General features: G+C 57.8%; 4 protein-coding genes across 4 annotated transcripts; 3 read left to right on the top strand and 1 right to left on the bottom strand.

Annotated features, from left to right (window-relative positions):
- Positions 1 to 6,840: 6,840 nt before the first annotated feature.
- CH63R_02447 (Fungal specific transcription factor) lies at positions 6,841 to 10,214 on the top strand (the record flags this gene model as incomplete). Its single annotated transcript, XM_018297422.1, has 2 exons — positions 6,841 to 8,003; positions 8,057 to 10,214. The coding sequence occupies 2 exons, from the start codon at positions 6,841 to 6,843 to the stop codon at positions 10,212 to 10,214; spliced, it is 3,321 nt and encodes a 1,106-aa protein (XP_018162238.1).
- A 714-nt stretch (positions 10,215 to 10,928) lies between these two features.
- On the bottom strand, positions 10,929 to 13,106 carry CH63R_02446 (Ribosome biogenesis protein Kri1; the record flags this gene model as incomplete). Its single annotated transcript, XM_018297421.1, has 2 exons — positions 10,929 to 12,865; positions 12,935 to 13,106. The coding sequence occupies 2 exons, from the start codon at positions 13,104 to 13,106 to the stop codon at positions 10,929 to 10,931; spliced, it is 2,109 nt and encodes a 702-aa protein (XP_018162237.1).
- A 580-nt stretch (positions 13,107 to 13,686) lies between these two features.
- On the top strand, positions 13,687 to 14,528 carry CH63R_02445 (Ras family protein; the record flags this gene model as incomplete). The annotated part of the gene is made up of 3 exons (XM_018297420.1): positions 13,687 to 13,764; positions 13,823 to 13,886; positions 13,960 to 14,528. The coding sequence occupies 3 exons, from the start codon at positions 13,687 to 13,689 to the stop codon at positions 14,526 to 14,528; spliced, it is 711 nt and encodes a 236-aa protein (XP_018162236.1).
- A 984-nt stretch (positions 14,529 to 15,512) lies between these two features.
- On the top strand, positions 15,513 to 18,596 carry CH63R_02444 (Pre-mRNA-splicing factor 38B; the record flags this gene model as incomplete). Its single annotated transcript, XM_018297419.1, is given in 5 exon segments — positions 15,513 to 15,595; positions 15,609 to 15,718; positions 15,776 to 16,143; positions 16,239 to 16,518; positions 16,588 to 18,596. 5 exon segments carry the CDS (start codon positions 15,513 to 15,515, stop codon positions 18,594 to 18,596), a joined length of 2,850 nt encoding a protein of 949 aa, XP_018162235.1.
- Between the last annotated feature and the right edge of the window lie 1,598 nt (positions 18,597 to 20,194).

Raw genomic sequence — 20,194 nt, 5'->3', positions numbered from 1 at the left:
ATCCTTCACCTGCTGCGCTGCGATGCTTTCAAGGGGCCGGATTTCAAGGGGCCAGGGTTCACCATCGGTAGCGAAGGGGCCGGCTGCTTATGCGTAAATGGAGAGGGCTGGCTAGCCTAAGCCTTTGGAGCCAGAGTGGATATGTATCCGTATGGCATTGGGATCATGAACGACCATCCAGAGAGGAGGCGGCGGAGAGCATCCGGCTGGGGTTGCAGGATGCGTCGCTGCTCATGTTGCTGCATTCCTGGTCGACGAGCAGGTCCTGAGCAACCTGCTGCATAACCAGCGGTGCGTCCACGTACCGACAAGGAGCAGGGCAGCTGGGGAGACGTCTGAGACGCAGTGACTGAGGGGCGGGGCTATATGTATGTACACTCTGCGCGCGGCGAGATGAGACTTGCGGGAAAGTCTCCGAGATACATGGTTGATATGTTTGATGAAATCAGCAATGCTACCTCGAAAGAGGGGGCGTGTGGCCACATAAACGTGCCAAAAAGACCGGCTGCGTCAACACAATGTACGTATTTATGTCGTGACGCATGTCAGTATGGTGTACCTCATCTTGCGTAGGCTCGTGGACTGGGTCAGCTTAGGCAAGGTGTGTGACGGCCAATGGTACGAGGTTGGTGTGGTTTCCTTGCCACCAGACTTCCAAAATGACGGACAGGCGAGCAGGCAAAGGGCTTGTCACAAGCCCCAGGACGTATGGCCAACAGATGGGTCAACTATTGTGACTCTCTGGCCATACCAGCCTCCCTAGGTTACGTACGTAGCGGCGATTGGCTCGGCGGGTATACTTTCAGGTTATGATACCTTGTTATGACGGAGATAGGAGCGAGAAGAGGACGTGAACCGCCTCGAAGCCCACTCTGACTTATTCGACGTCATTTTTGTACAAGCACAAAAAGTGGGTATGAAACTGGAAAAGGGTGATTCCCAGTTATCTATCGTCGTTTCGAAGAGGCTGATGAGACTATCGATCCCGGGTAGCGTCCGATGGCAGAATGGTGTGCTCGGGCTTCTCATTAGTTTGATGTCGGCCACTGTCGAACGTGACCGAGTATCGAGTGTGCGAGCGAACCAACAACCGTAGCGTCTCAATGGCGGTTCGCACTCCCCTTTTCTTGTCTTTTCTCCTTTTTCTCTCCCATGGCCGGCATTTGATGTTCTCGCCGGCGGCATGTTTAAATCATCCAGACATGCTGATCCAAGACAGCGTCCTGGACACAGCTTATCCTGTTGCCCAGGGAGGGCAGCTGGCAGGGATATGGTCGTCTATACGGTACGGTTGAAATATGTGACAGAACGCAAAGCGAAGAAGAGACCCGATGGTTAACGCTTTGTGGTTGTTGATGAAAGTATTCAACAAATTCTGAAGAAGAAGAGTGACCCGGCCAGGAAAATAGACAGGTGGACCAAGTCGCCGCGCCTGCTTGAGTCGAGGTTGTGATGGGGCCCAGTGTAGTTGGGTGAGAGCGCAAATGCCATTGTGGGACTGTTTGTACTTTCAGTAAAATGGAACATCACTCCCTCGAGGGTCAATGAGTCGAGCCTGGTTCGAACGAGGCATGACGAGTTGTCGATGAAGAAAACGACGGAAGATGTTGGGGGGGGGGGGGGGGGGGGGGGGGCGGACAGAGCCTGCGGGCCGGATGCCCCGAGACGTAGGATCCGTTGATGCCACACGGGAGGAATAGAACCCCTCTTGGGGGCTTGGTCAAGCTGTCTTATGCCAAACCCTGTGTCTTCAAAGTGTAGTATGTTGGAAGGAAAGGGGAGAAACTGGTCGGGGTAGAGCCTGGATACCAACTGACCAAAAGTACAGAGATACGTACATACAATGTCCTGGGTAGATATCAAAGAAAACTGCATGTTATTGAGTTCTCCCTAGAGGTAAGTCCTGGTTTAAGCGCACTACAATGTGCAGCCAGAGATCTTCTCCGCCAAGGCACCGCTTCTTGGTCACTTCGGCCGAGGCACACACACCGACACCCATCCTCATCTAGTGAGTGAGTTTAGGCAACTAGTGTTGAACGAGTTTTGATATTGGACGGGGATACAAACCAATACAATGGCCGCCGATATGCGAGCAAGATAGAGAACCAGGCACAGCCAGAGTCGAGGGCGAGCCAGGCGCCACAATTCAACCCTATCGAAGGGCACAGACAACGCCAGGGAGACGGGATGCGACAATCCCTCGGTGCCCTCTAGCCCCTCCAGTCGCTCGACCTCAAGCGTGTAAAGAGCTCTTGGGTGCCGGACAGGAATGCCAAGGACTCGCGTGGCTGATTGACCGGCACCACTGAGCAACCAATCTCCCGTGCACTTCCTAAGTATTCTTAGCATCAACAGCCTTAACCAAGTCTGGGGATTGAGTCCGGCCTAGGTCCCCGAGTCTGGCCCCATCCAATAGGAATAGGAGGGCGGCGGCTGTTGCCGGAGCCCAGCCACAAGCGGAAGCTATGTAAAATCACTACCTTTCCTTGGTCCTTGGGTGCTGGGTGAGGTTCTGGGTTCTGAGTTCGTTAATCAGTTAGGATGCGCCCCCGTTGGCGATCGTCCGTTGATCGTGATCTTCCTGCGTGCCGTGTTTGCACAGTCGCGTGCTGGGCGGATCCCAAGACAGCTTCCGGATTCTGCATGTCGGCAGACACAAGACAAAAAATAATAATTTGAGAGACGAAGCTCTGGGTACCTGGTTCGTAGACGTCCGTCACTGTTGACTCAGCCAGTCCCATGCCTTTGGAATGTCTCAGTTTGTACAAAGCTGTGGGATTTGTGTAACCACGAGGCATAAGGCTTGGTCGCCTTTGTTCGTCCAGAACCCTTCGTGCTTTCCACGAGGAAGGTATGATGAACACAGTGTTGGCCACCACATTAGGAAAGCGAGCCGCAGGGACTTCCTGGTTTCTATGCTTACCTCAGCATCAGCAGGTCCCGGGTGGGTACCTAGCTAAAATGGGTCTTGATTCTAGCGCACTTCCTCCACACTCGCCACGACTTCGCTGAATATGTTCCCCTCCTCCTTCTCCTATCATTGTCCAGACAGATCACCATCTATTTTCCGGCTCCCAAGCCTACCCAATCCCCGTCCAACCTACCAACCCCGAATTTTGACCGTTCGAGATGACCCGCCAGCTGTGAGGATTCGGCGGCAGTACCCCTCGTTCCCCATCGGCCCCAGATCTTCAAGGCCCTGTGTTGTTCGTTACCCAGCCGTCATCACCAAATACCATCATCATCATCATCATCACCAGAGTTTCTACCTACCTAGTATCAAGTAGTCTCTGTATTCTTCACCGACATGGGGTCTTACTTGGATCCGCCATCACCTTGGACCAGGGGAAGCTGTCCCGTCCCTGATTTGGCCGAATGACGTCCGCTATGTACTACGTTAGCCTCTCACCCCTCAGGAAGATCATTCTTCATTCCCACTCCAAGCCCAAATACACTATTGACCCCAACGATGCTGGGGTCCACTTTATGAAAGAGGCGTCGAACGAAGAGCCAAGCACCAAGGTCCTAGTGTAGACAAGCATTGCGCTCTGCAATACTCTGTACAAGATGCCCATGTGTGCTATCTTACCCTGGTTCCACCGCAATCCAACTTGGGCCAAACAAAGCGCCCAGCTCAACCTGCCTATACCTACGCCCCATTGCGTCGGCGCCACTGTAACCCGAGCTAGCGGCTTCGATTATCGCCGAGTATCGACAGAGTTCAAGCTCATGTCTTGCCAATTTGTGACAAGGGTCACAGTCGCGACGCCACGTCGTACAGATCCGGTCGTTGTCCAAAACCCCACCACTCTCGACATCAGCACATCTGCAGCAGACAAGACCCCAGGCCTCTAACTAAGGTGGTGGGTGGTCTGGGCCAGCCCCGACAAACACGGATCATGGCCAAACTGAGGCAAGCTCGCCGCAGTTGCTCCTGGCCCGTCTCCGGGATCCCTGGGCCGCTGTCGCCCTGCTGTGACGACGGTTCCTGGTGGAAGTTCCCGCCAAACAGCGACAGCCTACGCAGTCTCCCCGAATGCCATGGCAGCTCGACGGCCCTCTCTTGGTGTTTCGCTGTTCATGACACTACCCTACTACGGACGACAGGTCAGACATTTCATGCCTCTGAGGAAGCCACCGCATTCCCAAGGGCCCAAAGGCGGCAGTAGGGGTACATGAGCCCTGGGGTCATCGACTGCATCGGCCAACCAGCTTCCAGAATCCTTCTCGGAATGCACACTGGCCATGGACATGCATGACCGATAGATCACCTGAAATCTCCGTGGCGTTAATGTTGTCCCCGAAACACCGTACATTCGAACGGCCGAGTGCAATCCCGATTCTTTGTCCAAGACTGATTCTTGGATGTTTGCGACGATTTCGAGGCTCAGACAATGGCAGCCGAGGCGAAGTTTGCAACATCCTCGAATAGCAACAGCAAGACTATCTAGCAAGTTGCTGCGACTACAGCTACTCGCACTGTTCTTCCTGGGCATATCGATATCCTTGTCTCTGTGACTGGAGGCTCAACATCACCATAGCCGACTCACCAGGAACGTGGCATCCGCAGGGCATCTCATCTGGGCACGACGCACATACTATACCTGCCTACCCACGCGCTCGCACCGGGAGAGTCTCGGAAGTTGCCTCTAGTTGAGAGTCCGCCAGACTTCTGGCTTTCTCCCTTTACTTCCCCCGATCGAACCCTGTTGAGGCGCGTCTTCCAGGGGTCGGGTTTGGTGGCCTGCACTTTGCATCCACCCCAACCCGGGCCGTGAGATAGGTTGTTGCCCATCTGTACGGGATCTTATTCAGGGCCCAAGCTGGGACCAACTCAGTTGCTGCTGTCTCTCTCTGTCCGCACCTGCCTCTCTTTTCACAATCTTACAATGCCACGGAGACCCAATGCCACGTTCTCTTCCTATTCTCAAGGAACGACTGGAACCATCCTTTCCTGCGCCGTCGCAAAGCCTTGCCGACCCTGGATTCATCGTCCGTAGCTCTTCACAGACGTCACAAGCATTATAGTTTTATTGCTGGTTCTACTAGTTTCCTCGTCCAGTCCGGCTGGAGCCAGCACCGAGCCTCGGACTGAAAGGGAAGTCAATGGGTTTTGGAGCTGTCGAAGCATCTTTCGACAGGACGCCATCCCGCTCAAGCTACGACGCAAAAGACGACGAGGACAACGACGATCAACGACATAGACACATCACCAGTCCAGCCAGCCCGCGGTGGGGGGTTTCTAGCAGGGGTTATTGTCCGTCTGCGTTTACATACCTGTACCAACGTTTGTGGCTGCGCCTGGGGCACTTAAGGTTCCTGGGCATCCGGTTCCCGTCTGGACATCACAATCACGAGACGAAGGTGGACAAGCGCCTCCCTCCGCACCGAGAAGTACAAGTAGAGAGAGCTCCACTTCTTTCACCGAGGACCGGGGAACCACTGTTTGAGCAGCACCAGCGTCAACCAACCTGACTTGCCTAGCCATTGTCAGCATTGCCATCAGCATCTGTCAGCCGAAACGCCCAAACACAAACACAGCAGTCTCGGACGCCTCACATCCCAGCCCTGCATACGTACTGCTGTGCTCTCACGCTCGCGTCTCTCCTTTCCCCACCCTCGCTGTCTGTATTTGCAGGATCAGAGGCGGCCTGGTACCACTTTGTTCGGTGAGGAAACGAGTTGAAGGGGGAAAAGTATTCGTGAAAAAAGGATCATCTCAACCAGGCCTGTCTCTGCTGCACACGACGACAACGACGACCTAGACCTCTCCAGCTTACACTACGAAGATGCAGCGTGCGCACTACGGCCGCCCGACCTAACTCCCCCCGGCCACGTTCCAGCACCAACCCGGCACCCCCCACCCCCCCACCCCCCCATAATTCCACCGCCGAAAACGCTTGGTATCAACTAGGAGTCTCCAACTCTCTCCTTCCAGTCTCCACTATCCCACCTACCCTGCCTGCACGCCTGCATACTTCCTGAACCGCACCCAAAAGCCCCGTTTAGACTGGATCACACTTGCCAGTCCAGGCAATCAGACGCCGTCGATTACTGCACGCCCCCTCAGGCTCTCTAGTACGACCCCACCCCTCCACTCCCCCCTCCCCGGCCGACCGTCCTCCTCCCCCAACCCCAGTTTTTGCTGCCGCAGCAAAGCCGGCGACATTCCCCATCTCCTCTCTCGAAATCGCAAATCTGCTCCGCTGGATTGGATTGGGTTGGAGTGTTTTTTTATTTATTTATTTTGGCCTAGACCTTGCTTGCTTGCATGACTTGGTTTCGCTCCCCTTTGCCTTTTTGTCCCTATTCCCCCGCCCTCCATTGCTGCTCAACGACTGGCCGAGCGCGAGTTCTACTCTCCGACAAACCTCCAACGCCTCTTCTCCTCCATCTCCCCCCCCCTCCCCCACCTATTCATCCCCATCCAATCCTCTTTTCTTTAGCCTCTGTACATCTGTAACTCTCCAGCACAACCAGGCGAGACGGAGACGGAAACGCTGACAAGAATCGTCGGGACACGCGACCGGACTGCTCCTCGCCCCAGGCACAAGTGCTTCCGCTGTATAATGATCTTTTCTTGCGACCGCTGTGACCCCCACTGCTGCTCACGCTCGCCCTCGCCCTCACGCTCACACTCATACTTACACCGCGGTCGAAAGGCATAAACAGGGACAGGGACAGGGACAGGGACAGAGAGGGAACGGACGCCGTCGTTATCCAGCACCGACCGGCGTGCGTGCGGCGACCCAGCTCGCTCGTGACCGTCGTCTTCCGCTGTCCTCGCCTCGACTGCACACTACATTGATCCTTCCCTTGTTTCGTGCATGACAAAGGAAAATGTCATCTAGTAGTCTGCAGCAGCTCCAAGCCCAACAACTAAGAGCTGTCAGTCTCGACCACTCGCAGCACGGTCTGGACTCGCCCGGCGCTCAATCTCATATAACCACTTCCTCGGTCTCCCACCACGCCTTTTCCTCCGGGACTCCCAATGACGGCATGCGCTCCAACAGCGCCGCCCAGAGTCTCGTCGACGCTCCTCACTTTGCCGACGACTTTTCCTTCCCGCCTCCCGAACTCCACGACCAGAATGCAATGATGTTCCTCGGCGAGCCGGACCACCCTTCCGACATGTTTTCGACCTCGCACCGTCCCTCGGTCTCCTCCTTGGGTGGCCGCCAGGACTCCATAACCGTCATGCCCGCCCCCTTCGCGGGCGCAATGGACCAGCGACGCCATAGCATAATTGCCTCGGACGACGGTAGCCAAGACAGCGGTCATGCCGAGCACAATCCCCTCGAGGATGCCGGCGCCGACGAGTTTGGCTTAGCCACCCAGATCGCCGGCAACGGCTCCGACGTGGGAGGAAAGGCCAACAAGGACGACAAGACGGACCACACGCCTGCATGGAGTGAGCTGAAGACCAAGGCTGGCAAGGAACGAAAGCGGCTTCCGTTGGCATGTATCGCATGCCGCCGCAAGAAGATCCGATGCTCGGGTGAAAAGCCAGCATGCAAGCACTGCCTGCGTTCCCGGATCCCCTGCGTGTACAAGGTCACAACGAGGAAGGCCGCGCCCAGGACCGACTACATGGCCATGTTGGACAAGCGTCTCAAGCGTATGGAGGAGCGTATCATCAAGATCGTCCCTAAGAACGAACACGACTCGAACGCTGCCTCGCTGACCCGCGCCGTTGTCAAGCCGGCAATTCCGGGCACCCTCCCCGCGGCCAAGGCCGGCCCCAAGAAGCGAGTCGCCGACGAAGCCTTTGGCCAGGACCTCGACCACTGGGCCAAAGCCCCGGCCAAGACCATGCTCGACACATCCAACAAGCCCACATCACTCCAGGCGCAGGAAGCGGAGGACAACAAGCTGTTTCTCGAGGGACTCGATGCACTGCCGTCCAAAGAGATCCAGGAACATTTAGCCGAGGTCTTTTTCGAAAACATCTACGGCCAAGCCTACCACTTGCTTCACAAACCGAGTTATATGAGAAAGCTCAGGTACGTCTCGTAAGGATCGCTTCTGCTAACCGAGGCTAATCGGCTCCTTGCAGAGCTGGCACACTGCCACCCGTTCTCATCTTGTCTGTTTGCGCCGTTGCCGCCCGCTTCTCCAGCCATCCCAAGCTCATCACCTCGTCACCCAATTTCCTACGCGGCGAAGAGTGGGCATCACATGCCAGAGACATTTGCACCAGGCGATACGAGTGGCCCAACATCACGATACTGACATGTCTCTTGATTCTTGGCCTGCACGAGTTTGGTACCTGCCACGGAGGGCGGAGTTGGGCCCTGGCGGGGCAGGCAATCCGCATGGCGTTCGCCCTGCAACTCCACAAGGACCTGGACCACGATCCCCTCAACCGTAACGGGCCCTCGCAGCTGAGCTTCATCGACCGGGAAATCCGACGACGGACGATGTGGGCCTGCTTTCTCATGGACCGGTTCAACTCCTCGGGCACCGAACGGCCAACATTCGTGAGGGAGGAGACCATCGAGATACCGCTACCAATCAAGGAGAAGTATTTCCAACTGGACATGCCGGCGCCGACGGAAACCCTCAAGGGCAAAGTCCCCCATCCGGTGTCGGTAGACGAAGGCCAAATGGCCGATGCCAAAGACAACATGGGCGTTGCCGCCCACATGATCAAGACCATCGCCCTCTGGGGCAAGATCATCAACTACCTGAACCAAGGAGGAAAGGAGCTCGACCCCCATCCCATCTGGAGTCCGGATTCCGAGTACACCACGCTGCTTCAAGAGGCGGAAAAGCTGCTGGACGAACTCCCCGAGTGCCTGCAATACTCGTCCGAGAACCTGGCACTCCATGACACGGAAAAGATGGCCAACCAGTTTCTCTTCCTCCACATCGCGACACAGCAAAACATCTTATTCCTCAACCGTGTCGCCGTGGCGACACCAAACAGCCCCGCGGCCCAAGGGGTTCCCAGGGACTTTGTCGCCAAGGCCGGCGACAAGACGTTCGCGGCGGCTAACCGCATCTCCGAGATCCTCAAAGATGCCGAGTCGCACATGGTCACTGCCCCCTTTGTTGGATACTGCGCGTTCTCTTCAGGAACCATCCACATCCTCGGCATCTTTTCCGGCAATCCTGCCGTGGAGGCGGCCTCGAAGAGAAACCTGGCAACCAACGTCAAGTTCCTCTCCAAGATGAAGAGGTACTGGGGCATGTTCCACTACATGACGGAAAACCTTCGTGACCAATACCGGACATACGCCGATGCCGCCAGACAGGGATCCGCGACCAAGGAGGCCTCGACGGCCTCTCCCATTTTCCAGTACGGCGACTGGTTCGACCGATACCCCCACGGCGTTTCGCAATCCGACTTCACGGACCCGGCTACGCTGAAGAAGAAGGAGAAGGGCGACGACGCCGTCCTGGAGCAGAAGCCCGAGCTGCACACCGTCGAGGAGTACTTTACCAACCTGTCGCCGCCTCGCGGCACAGAAAGCCACCCTTCGAGGCCGAACCCGTCCAAGCGCAAGGCCTTTGCCGGAAAGAAGCTGAGCACCGCCGGTATGAGACCGGACGGAGGCCACGCGGAACCGTCCTCCACCACCGAGAACATCGCCGTCACGGCGCAAGAGCAGCTGAGCGCCCGCATGCAGCACCAGAGAGGCATGCAAGGCTCCCTCGGCGGCCAGACCAGCGGCCCAACCAGCTTCAACCCCCTCACCGCGTCTCACCCACAGGGATCCAACTACCACGCCCTCTCGCCCATCAGTCCCATCACCGTCAGCCAGTTCGGACACCACCACCCGGACACGTCGGCCTTCTACACCCCCGACATGCTCAACATGTCGCTGAACCAGCAGAACGGGATTTTGCAGCCCCTCGACCGGCAGCTAGTTTTCGGCGGCTATTCGATGGAGCAGGGGAACATGAGTCATTTCGACGGCATCGACTGGGACGGCATGCCCTCGAGTGCCCACGGCGCTCACAGCCTACCGGGGGCGCGTTCGCGTTCCCACCGCGGCGGCAGCCTCAATGGCATGGGCGGGCCCGGCCACGGGCACCCAGACAACAACGGCGGCAGCAGCAGCATGTCAGGGTTTGGAGGCCAAGAGGCGTCGACTGCGTGGTTCATGCCCTTCAACATGGAGCCGCCCGAGATCGGCCAAGACATAGGTATGGGCCTGGACGGGTTCGGCAACATGTTTGGCAACGGCTTGCACCACGGAGCGCGTTGACCCAACTGGCCGAGATTGCGACGCGGGATCGGGACCGGGATCGGGATAAGCACAACACAGCGCGCCGGGCGTGCCTTCGAAGCCATCATGGCACCATGTATTGAACTGTACATTGTACGCGCACACACACTCACACACACACACACACACACACACACACACACAGTCTTGGGTGTTCCTCCTCCTCTGTATCCATGTTCCCCTTCTTTTATTTATGACTACATGACGGGAAAAGGGAATGGGACGGGGTGTTTTACCTGGACGGGGATTTACAAAAGATGGTATTGGTTAGGCGGGTGCGTGGTGTACCATCTTAGCGATTCAATGTTAAAGCTACTTGTTGAGACACCTACCATTAAAGCTGAATGGAAACGGGGGGGGGTGAGATGTGAAGCCTCTGGTGATCGTTTCCCGTCAGGCGTGCACGTTTTGGTCCATTACCGGCCACGGTGCAGGATGGTTCGAGGGGGAAAAGGGGAAACCTGTACATGGTATCGTTGGGTGGTCTAAATACACTACTAATTTTTCTAAAAATGTCCCGGGGACCCAAATACAAAACGAACTTGGAAAGGGGGAGAAAAGAAAAAGGAAAAACCAGAGTGAAAAAGAGATGTCGACTCCGTTTGATGCATTTTTTTTCTTTCGGTGGCGGCATAAAAAAAAGGGGGGACGCTGCTATACTAATTTCTTTTTCTTTCTCTCTATCTCTCTCTCTCACTCCTCGGCGACGCCGTCGGCCTTCTTCTTCCCCCTCGACCTCTTGCGCTTCTTGCTCTCGCCGTCCAGCGCGGCGCCGCCGTCGTCGGCGTTCTCCTCGGCCCTCTCGCCGTCGCCGCCGCCGCCGCCGCCGCCGGCCGCACGCTTCCCCCGCTTCCGGCTCTTCTTCTCCTTGACCTCGACCTCGTCGAGGCCAAAGGTCGGCCCCGTGCGCTCGTACTCCTGGCCAAAGTGCTCCCGGCGCCACTGGCGGAGGCGGGCCTTCTTGCCGAGGCGCTTCTTGTCCTTGCGCTTCTTGTCCTCGTCGCGGAACGTCGCGAGCTTCTTGAGGCCGGCGAAGCTGTTGAGCGCCGCGTCCGAGGGCGCCAGCAGGATGTCGCGCGCCGTCATGCCAAAGGCCTGGGGCGACGTCTCGCGGTACCGGAAGGCCGGCACCTCGCCGTCGGCGCCGCCGGCGTTCCTGGACGACGAGGACGCGGGGATGTCGAGGTCCATCTTGGCGTCCACGAGGGCCTCGAGCTTGGCGCGCTCCGCCTTGGCGGCCTTTTTGGCGTCCAGGCGTTCCTTCTTGAGGTCCTTTGTCGTCCTGCGCTTCTTGGACGGGCGTCCATCTTCATCTTCGTCGTCGTCGTCTTCTTGCTCTTCCGCGGCCGCGGCGGCTGCTGCTGCCGCCGCTGCTGTTTCGTCGTCCGAGAGGGTGATTTGTGGGTGTTCCGTAACGTCCTTAAAGTCAGGGATGATGTCCTTGATGTCGATATCGTCGTCCCATGTGGGCTTCTTGGGCTTCTTCTTCTTCTTCCGCTTCTTGTCGTCGTCGCCGTCCTCCGCGTCCGCGTCCTCTTCCGAGTCGGAGCCGGCGCCTTCGGCCACGGCGTAGTAGTCCTCACCGAACCGGCGCTTCATCTCGTCCTCCCACTTGTCGTCGTCCCACGCGTCGTTGAGGAAACGCAGCCACTCCTCGTCCTTGAGCTCCTTGCCGCTCACGCCCGCCGCGTGCTTGATCTTCTTGAGCTTCTCCTCGGCCTCCTCGAGCTTGAGCTTGCGCAGGCGCGCCTTCTCATCCTTGCGCTGCTGCTTCTCCGCCTCCTTGCGCTCCCGTTCGGCTTCGCGCTGCTTCTTGCGCGAGCTGGCCGCCTCCTTGCGGACCGACCGCGCGCTGACAATCTCACGCGAGTACGTCTTCAGGGCCTGGTTGGCCTTGTCCGGGTCCTCGAAGCGGAGGTTGTAGGCCTCCTCGAACTTGTCGTACAGCTCGCCCTCGTCGCCCTCGCCCTCGTCTGACTCGAACGCCTTCCAGTTGTGCTCTCCGCCCTCGGTCCAAGCGCGCGCCGCCATGAAGTTGGACAGGAAGAGCTCCGGGTCCTTTTCGGCATTGGCGATGTCCTCCTCGGTGATCTGCTTCTTGGTCTTCTTCTTGTACGGGTTGACATTGGCCGCGCGCGCCGGGTGGATGCCCTCGTCGCCGAGGTCCACCGGCTGCACGACTTCCTGTCCCGGCTTCCGCTGCACAAAGTCATCTTCGTTGTCCGACTCGGCGGCCTTGTTGATCTCCGAGACAATGGACTTCTTGAGGGCGTCCTGCTCCTGGTTGTACGTCTGCGGCGGCGGCGGGCCGTCTTCGTCCTCGTCGTCCGAGGCTCCGACGCCTCCGGCCAGAATCTTTTCGCGGTGGTAGTCCTTGAGGAACAGAGGCTTCTCCTTCTTCTTGGAGGGCGTCGCCTCGGCGGCGGCGGCTTCCTGGAAGAAGGAGAAGTTCTTGTCGAGCACCCTCGGGTCCTTGTTCTTGATCGCGCTGAGCGTGGCCGAAATTTGGGCGTCTAGGTCTTCCGTCGCGAGGAACCCCTCTTCGTCCTCGGTCTCGTCCGACGAAGACGAGTCGGCGTCTGAGTCGTCGTCGTCGTTACCTTTGCCGGTTTTCTTGTACTTTTCCTCCACTATTTTTGTTTTGTTTGGTCAGAAAATGTTTCCCGATGCCACACAGAATGCAATTGGTTCCCACTCACGTCTTTGTAGTTCCTCGCGCTTCTTGTTGTGCTCGAAGCGCTTCGCGTACTCCTCGTTGACCTTCAGCTGCGGCGTCGCGATGTCTGCCCCTCCATCCTCCTCGTCTGAGTCGCTGTCGTCCAAAAGGTTGACCCTTTTCGGCGCCTTTTCTTTCTTTGACTCGGGCGCCATGATTTCAGCTTCGTTTCCCAGTATCGAACGTATGTCTGGACGATATCGGGGGTGGGCGAAAGAGAGAAAGCTGAAGTCTTGTAAGTCTTTGGGGAGCGTCCCTCAAGAATTGGGCGTCCTAATGGGTGGTCAAGGAACTTTTTTTTTTCTGCCGCCTAGCAGCTGCTGCAGCACGCATGGCGCGGGCCCTGCTGGACAACCTGAACTAGGATTTTTGGCGGGGATTGTGACGGACTCCGGCGCATCAATCATCCGCTCCCCCCACCTCTTGATCATCTGGTAACTGAGAGAGCAAGAGCATTGGCCAACACACGCCGGGGGCGGTGCGTCGTTCGGGGGGCGCTTCGTCATTGTTGCGCCTCACCCTCGTTGTTTCAGTGGCCGAGCTACAGTGCATCCTACCACCGCCGAAAACCGTCCAACCAACCACCCATCACGAAGGCAGCAACTTGATTTAAATCTGTCGCTCTCCTCAATCCGAACCAAACGTTGAAATTCACCCCCCTTCCCCCCTCTCCGCCCTACCGCGAATCTACAATCCACAAAGAGGCTGTCGTTATCGACCTGATTACCGATAAAGATGGATGGATCCGGCGGTGCCCCGAAGCCGAGCAGCAGCGTCAAGCTGGTCTTGCTTGGTGAAGCTGCCGTAGGAAAGGTACAGCCACCATCCGATCCCAGCCAACATCTTGAATCTTATGCTAAACGCATCGCAGTCGTCGCTTGTTCTGCGCTTCGTCAACAACGATTTCCAAGAAAACAAGGAGCCAACTATTGGAGGTGCGAAACATTGCCGTCCGGTCCGCAGACCAGTCATTGGAGCCAAGAGCCAACCCGCTGACCCCTCGTGCAGCTGCTTTCCTGACGCAAAAGTGCAACCTGCCCACCCGAACGATCAAGTTTGAGATCTGGGATACCGCCGGCCAGGAGCGTTTCGCCTCGCTGGCGCCCATGTACTACCGCAACGCTCAAGCCGCCCTCGTCGTCTACGACCTCACGAAGCCGACGTCACTCATCAAGGCCAAGCACTGGGTCGCCGAGCTCCAACGACAAGCCTCGCCTGGTATCGTCATCGCCCTCGTCGGCAACAAGCTCGATCTGACAAACGACGCCGAGTCCGGGTCTGCCGGTGACAACGAGGAGGCGGATGGGGAGGACTCCGGCGACGCCCGCAAGATCTCCACAGAGGAGGCCAAGACGTATGCCGAGGAGGAGAGCCTGCTCTTCTTCGAGACGAGTGCCAAGACGGGCCACAACGTCACGGAGGTCTTCACGGCGATCGCCAACGCCATCCCAGAGACATCTCTGAAGAGCGCACGAGGCCCGGGCGCATCGCACGCCGTGAGTCGGGGCGCAGACGAACAGCAGCGAGTCAGCCTGACGGGCTCTAGAGACGCGGCGAAGGAGGGATGCGCTTGCTGATTGTAGGCTGCCGTGTGTATGCGTGTGTGCGTGCGTGTGAATTCGAGAGGGAACGACTTGGCGAAGAGGAATCACTTTATCTATTTTTCATTATTTGGGAGTCGTTCAGTTGTTTAATGCGCTGCATTTTGCTATGGGGTTCATTTTTATGGGAGCGTCCATCCGGCAGCAACTGGGAAAGACCGTCATGAGTCGTAAACAGACAAGAAAGAAGACGCTCGCCACCCTTTCAACATGCCGACATTCCGTCGTGTAACATGATCGTTTTGTATTGGAACGTATTGCAGAAGAAGTCATGGGGATGGATGTATGGATGGATCAATTGATGGATCGTTGGGATCAGTTTGGAACTGAAGCTTAGTGAGCCATTATGTAGACGAAAGCTCATACACAACCAAGACCATTCCATTGCAGCTCTATGTTTCTTGGTCTCGGAACAGAATGAAATATGAAATACCCTTTCCGCATCATCGCAGGGCTCGAGACCCATGAAACCATCAACTCAGCAGACTCATCAGGCGACAGCAGGTTTGTCTTGTTTGACGCAGGTGATGAGCGAGTAAGTCAGCGGGCAATGGGCAGACCGGGTGGCCGGGTGGCCGGGTGGCCGATCCAAAAGCAAGCACTGTACTTCGTACTACCTACCCGCAGTGAATGAGGGGTGCTGGATTGGCCAGTCACCGCCCACGCGTCTCCACCTTTTTTCTGGTCCTTCCCGCGCCTCGTCCACCTCAAACCCGTCCGTCACTACAGAATCTTTTTGCAGCCACCTGCGCAAACAAAGCCCAGTACAACAACACCGCTCAGCCGTCATGACAGTGTCCTGCGCGACACGCTGAAATACCCTTTTTTTTCGTTTCTCCTTCTTTCATAATAATATCCGGCCGGCGGTAACCTGGTCTGCCTTACGCTGTACTTTCCAAGCCCCTTCTTCGCCCATGTATCCCTCCTCTTGAGAGTCCTTCATTCCACGACGACGACAGCATGGCTTCGTCAATCACCCCGGCTCAGGCCGAGCTCATCAGGCGAGTCGCTCCTCCTTCTCGGCCGGTGGTTAATCTGCTAACGTCCCCCCTTCAGCTCGCTCGCGCCCGACGATATCCCGATCAAGCTGCGATGCGCCATCTGCAGCAAGCTCGCCGTCAACGCCTTCCGGCTTCCCTGCTGCGAGCAAGCCATTTGCGAGACTTGTTAGTCACTCGCCCTCCTACTCCGTCACGACCCTTGCGTTCTGACTGAAACCCTAGGCCAATCTTCCCTCCCGTCCTCTTGCCCGGTTTGCGAGCACTCGCCGGTGTCTGCCGAGGACTGCACGCCGCACAAGTCGTTGCGAACGACGATCAAGGTCTTCCTCCGGACCCAGGAAAAGAAGCGCGAGGAGGCGCGGTCCAAGGACGCGAAGGATTCGGCACCTCCTGCCCCCGTCGACGCAAAGCCGATCGTGCAGCAAGCTGCTCCCTCCGAGTCTCCGGCCGTCGAAACCCCATCGCAGCCCGCAGTCGTAGCCAATGCACAGTTCGAAAATACAGATTCCCAGGCTGCGCAAGCCGCGGACGCAAGCACAAATGGAAGCGCCAATGCCGACGCTGACGCAGCGGCGGCTCAGAACAGCACCGTAGGTACCCCGGAGGGGTGCTCTTGCCGGGCGAAACTTGCTAACATGTCCTTCAGGGTGCGCCCGACCACGACAAAGAGCCTACCCTCTCTAAGGGAGAGGATGATGATGATGAAATCGTCATCATCACTGGCGACGAGAACGCGGCCGCCGCAAGGCAAAACACCGATCAGCAGGAGGGTGACGCCATGGAAAACAACGGTGCCGAAGGCGACGACGCGGATGCGAACGGAAACGCCAACTTTAACGGCATGAATGGAAGCAACTTTTCCAATATGAACTTTAACGGCAACGGCGATTTCAGCCAGATGCAAATGATGATGGCCATGCAGAACGGCATGGGGGCCAACTCGTTCGGCAACTTTCCTATGATGGGTAGGTCTTGTCCCCTCTCGCAGCACCCACCTCGGCGCGGACCGAAGCTGACCGGTTCAGGGATGCCAGGAATGGGTATGGACCCAATGGCGATGCAGAACATGTACATGAACGGCGGCTATGGTCCTCAAGGCATGGGCATGGGAGGCTTCGGCGGTGGTTTCGGCTCAGGCTCCAATAACTGGAACGGGCAACAGTCATGGAATTTCGGCCAAGATAATTTCAATTCTGCTAATGCTGCTGGCATGGGATCTGGTGACTTTGGCAACTATAACTCAGGATTCCAGTCAGGGTACAATCAAGGTAATTACGGTCACCAATTCAATGACTACCGCCGCAACAACTACGGCAACCGTGGACGTGGACGAGGACGCGGCTTTTACGGCGGTGGCTACGGTCGAGGCGGATACCAACAGTATGGCGGCTACGGGGACCAAGGCCACATGCAACAGCAACAGCAGTTCGGGCACAACACGCACGGCCAGGGGTCCGATGAGGGAAGCCGAGCAACCGCCAACGTGGACGAGTTTGGCCGCGAGCGCAAGGACGACCAAGACGCAACCTCCAATGCGGGAGGTGGCAACAACGACAATAACGGAGAGGGTGGTGAAGGTCCCAAGCCCGTTGACGAGGGTGGGAACGAACAGGGCCCTCGTGATGCATCAGAGCATGAGAAGGCTGAGAACGGATCACACATGGCACAGGACTCCGGTGACTACGCCGCGTACAACGGGAATGGCATGCCTGGAGGCTACGGGCCGTCGGGATTTCCAAACCAGAATCTGGGATTTGCACCTGCAGCGCCTGATGTTCCTATAAATGCCCCGACGGGTCCCAAGGCCATGCGCCAGGGCCTGCCGAATACCAGCCTGCACACATTGCGGGCGCGAGGATACGTCATCCCGGACGAAGGCGGTCGGCAGACGTCGGTCGACGGCGTGCAGAGCCCTACCGTGGAACATCAACGATCGCGAAGCAACTCTTCCGCGCCCATTAAGGACCAGGACAAGAGCCGCCGTCGGGACGCGAGTCGAGAGCGCGAGAGGGAACCGGATGTCAGGTCAGAAAGGGACTACGCGGGGCGAGAACGGGACCACTCACGCTCCCCATCGCGCAGCAGAGATCAGAGCCGAGAGCGCAAGAGCGACCGCGGCGACCGCCACCGGACCCGTCGGCGCAGACGCTCCGAGTCACGATCCGTCGACGACCGAGACGATGAGCACCGTCGCAGGAAGCATAAGAGCAGAAAGCACACCTCATACAACGACGAAGATGAAGTCAAGTCCCGGTCTAAAGATGACGGTCACGAGGAGAGGTCGAGGTCCGCGTCGCCCAGCGATTCTAAGAGATCCAGCCACCGGAGCCGCAGAGACCGCGACGAGAAACGACGCGACCGGGAGAAGGACAAGTACCGAGATGAGGACTATGACGACTACCACAGAAAGTCCAGCCACCGCTCACATCGGGACAGAGATCGCGACCGCGACCGAGAGTACGACCGTGACCGTGATCGTGATCGTGACCGTGATCGTGATCGTGACCGTGACCGCGACCGCAAGGACCGCGAACGTGAGAAGGACCGGAAGCGCGATAAGCATAGGGATCGGGAGCATCGTCATCGCAGCAGCCGCAAGCACTCGGCCGAGCCGCCCACGCCGGTCGAGAAAGACTTCAATCCGCCCACCGGCCCGCGAGGCAGCACATCGGGGCTCGAGATCAGAGGAGCGGGCTCGAAGCCCGGCCGATCATCTGACCGACAAGATGCAGGAAGACGGGACTCCCAGGCTTCGGTCAATAGTAAATCCGCGGGCGGCGTTCCCACCAAGGACGCTCACGCCCTTGAGCGCGAGGCCAGGGACCGCGAGCGGCTGCTCAAGGAGACGCAGCGCATGGCCGGGCTGGCGGGACTGGCTGGCGTCAAGCGCAGCAGAGACGACGTCAGCGGCGGCGGCGGCGGCGGCGATGATGGAAAGCGCAGTCGGCGAAAGGGACGGCGCAGCGAGGCCATCAGCATGGATGACGAAGAAGAGAGGATGCGCAGAATGGAGGCTGAGCGTGAGGGACACCGTTGGGGCTAGCAGCCCGGCGGTAGACTTGGGTTCGCCAACCCAGGGGCGAAAGATGCCGTCGCCGGTAGGATGGGCCGTCACATTATTCGCCCCAACAAACATCGGCGAGCGGACAATCGCACCGACCACTTTTGAGCGTGCGATCTTGACTATGCGCGGGCTCGTCAGGTTCCGTTTGATATCAGGCAGAAGTCTTATTTCTTCCCCCGACGGGTTCGATGAGAATCAATGCCAGTATGAAGAGCCGGGCGGTCTCTCTTCAAGAGCCAGGGGAAAAGAAGTGACCCGGGGCCGGGGGAGCAGTACCGGCAGTTTGTTGTGATCAAACGATGAGCATCTAGGCCATCCCGGGCATTCGACGATCCAGCGCCCGGCGCAGCCCTTGGTAGAGTTTTAATTGAACTCTCTATTATGACTTGTGTCTTTCGGACAATGGCGAGAACTTTGCGTGACTTGAAGTTCTACTGCATCTGATGAGACGGGTTCACGGACGAACATGGGTTTCTCCATAACACCGCGCACCCCTCGAGCTATTGCTTTGTGATCCATGGTCGAGTCAAGAGTTGTCAAGGTTTCCGCAACCTTGCCGCCGTAGCCCATGATGCCACGTTGGCAATTGGTCCAGCCAAAACCACCCAGAACGTGTGCGACGGGCAGGGGAAACGAACGGGTCGCCTGGAACGTTGGCTGGACCTCGGTTTTCCTTCTTTTTTGGTTAACCTTCGCTAGGGCTGACGAAGAGGTCGATCTCACTACCACCCGACAGCTTACTGGGCATGGGGGCTGATGGTCGATATGTCAATCTAAGGGGGTTATTGTGGGTGTCCGGATACGACCTTGGGGAACGGCATTTGGAATCCCGCAGACAGGCAGGCAAGCAGGCAGTCGACCGCTCAGCCATCACCACGACGTGTGAAGAAGCCCCAGGGGGAGGCAAACCGGTGCTTGCTACCTTTTCCCCGTGTCTACTACAGCAAGGCTCAGAAGCCGTGGTCTTCCACCACGGGCAACGATCCTATAAATACACCAACCGTCCTTGCCGCAGCCGAGTGTCGAGCCAGCCAGCCAGCCAGCTAACATGTTCCACTGCCTTAGACCTGCATGATTCACACACCCTCTGCCCCCTGGTGCCACGAAGGTCTCGACTTCTGCGCCCCCCCCCCCCTCCGCCCTCCCCCTTCCTCTCTCTCTCTCGTCTTTGAATACCAACGTGCAGCAGGGCTGCGCCTAAACAAATCAAGCTCATTCAACCCATCGAAACGGATACGCCATCGAGTCGTCTGATTGGCTGCTCCCCCCGGTCCCTATACCAATATTGGCATTTGCTTCCCCCCCCCCCCCCCCCCGGGCTGCACGATGCTGCCGCCCCCATTTCCAAGACGACGCCGGGTTTGACCCTCCCCCTGGGACACTGCGAGATGTGCTGCGTGCCGCTATCCCCCCCTCTCTGTGAATCTCTCGAGAGGTACAACCCGCGTGCTCGATGTTGATTTCGAGCCGGGACGCCCCCCCCCCTCGCACTAAACAGGAGACCGTTGAGGGTGGCTTATGCTTACATTAGGGAGGAACCTGTGGCGTGTGAGAGCTGTTCGTAGACGCCCAAATGG

Source organism: Colletotrichum higginsianum, chromosome 2, assembly GCF_001672515.1.
Source record: "Colletotrichum higginsianum IMI 349063 chromosome 2, whole genome shotgun sequence".
Classification (NCBI taxonomy): domain Eukaryota; kingdom Fungi; phylum Ascomycota; class Sordariomycetes; order Glomerellales; family Glomerellaceae; genus Colletotrichum; species Colletotrichum higginsianum.
This window is presented reverse-complemented; position numbering and strand designations above follow the sequence as displayed.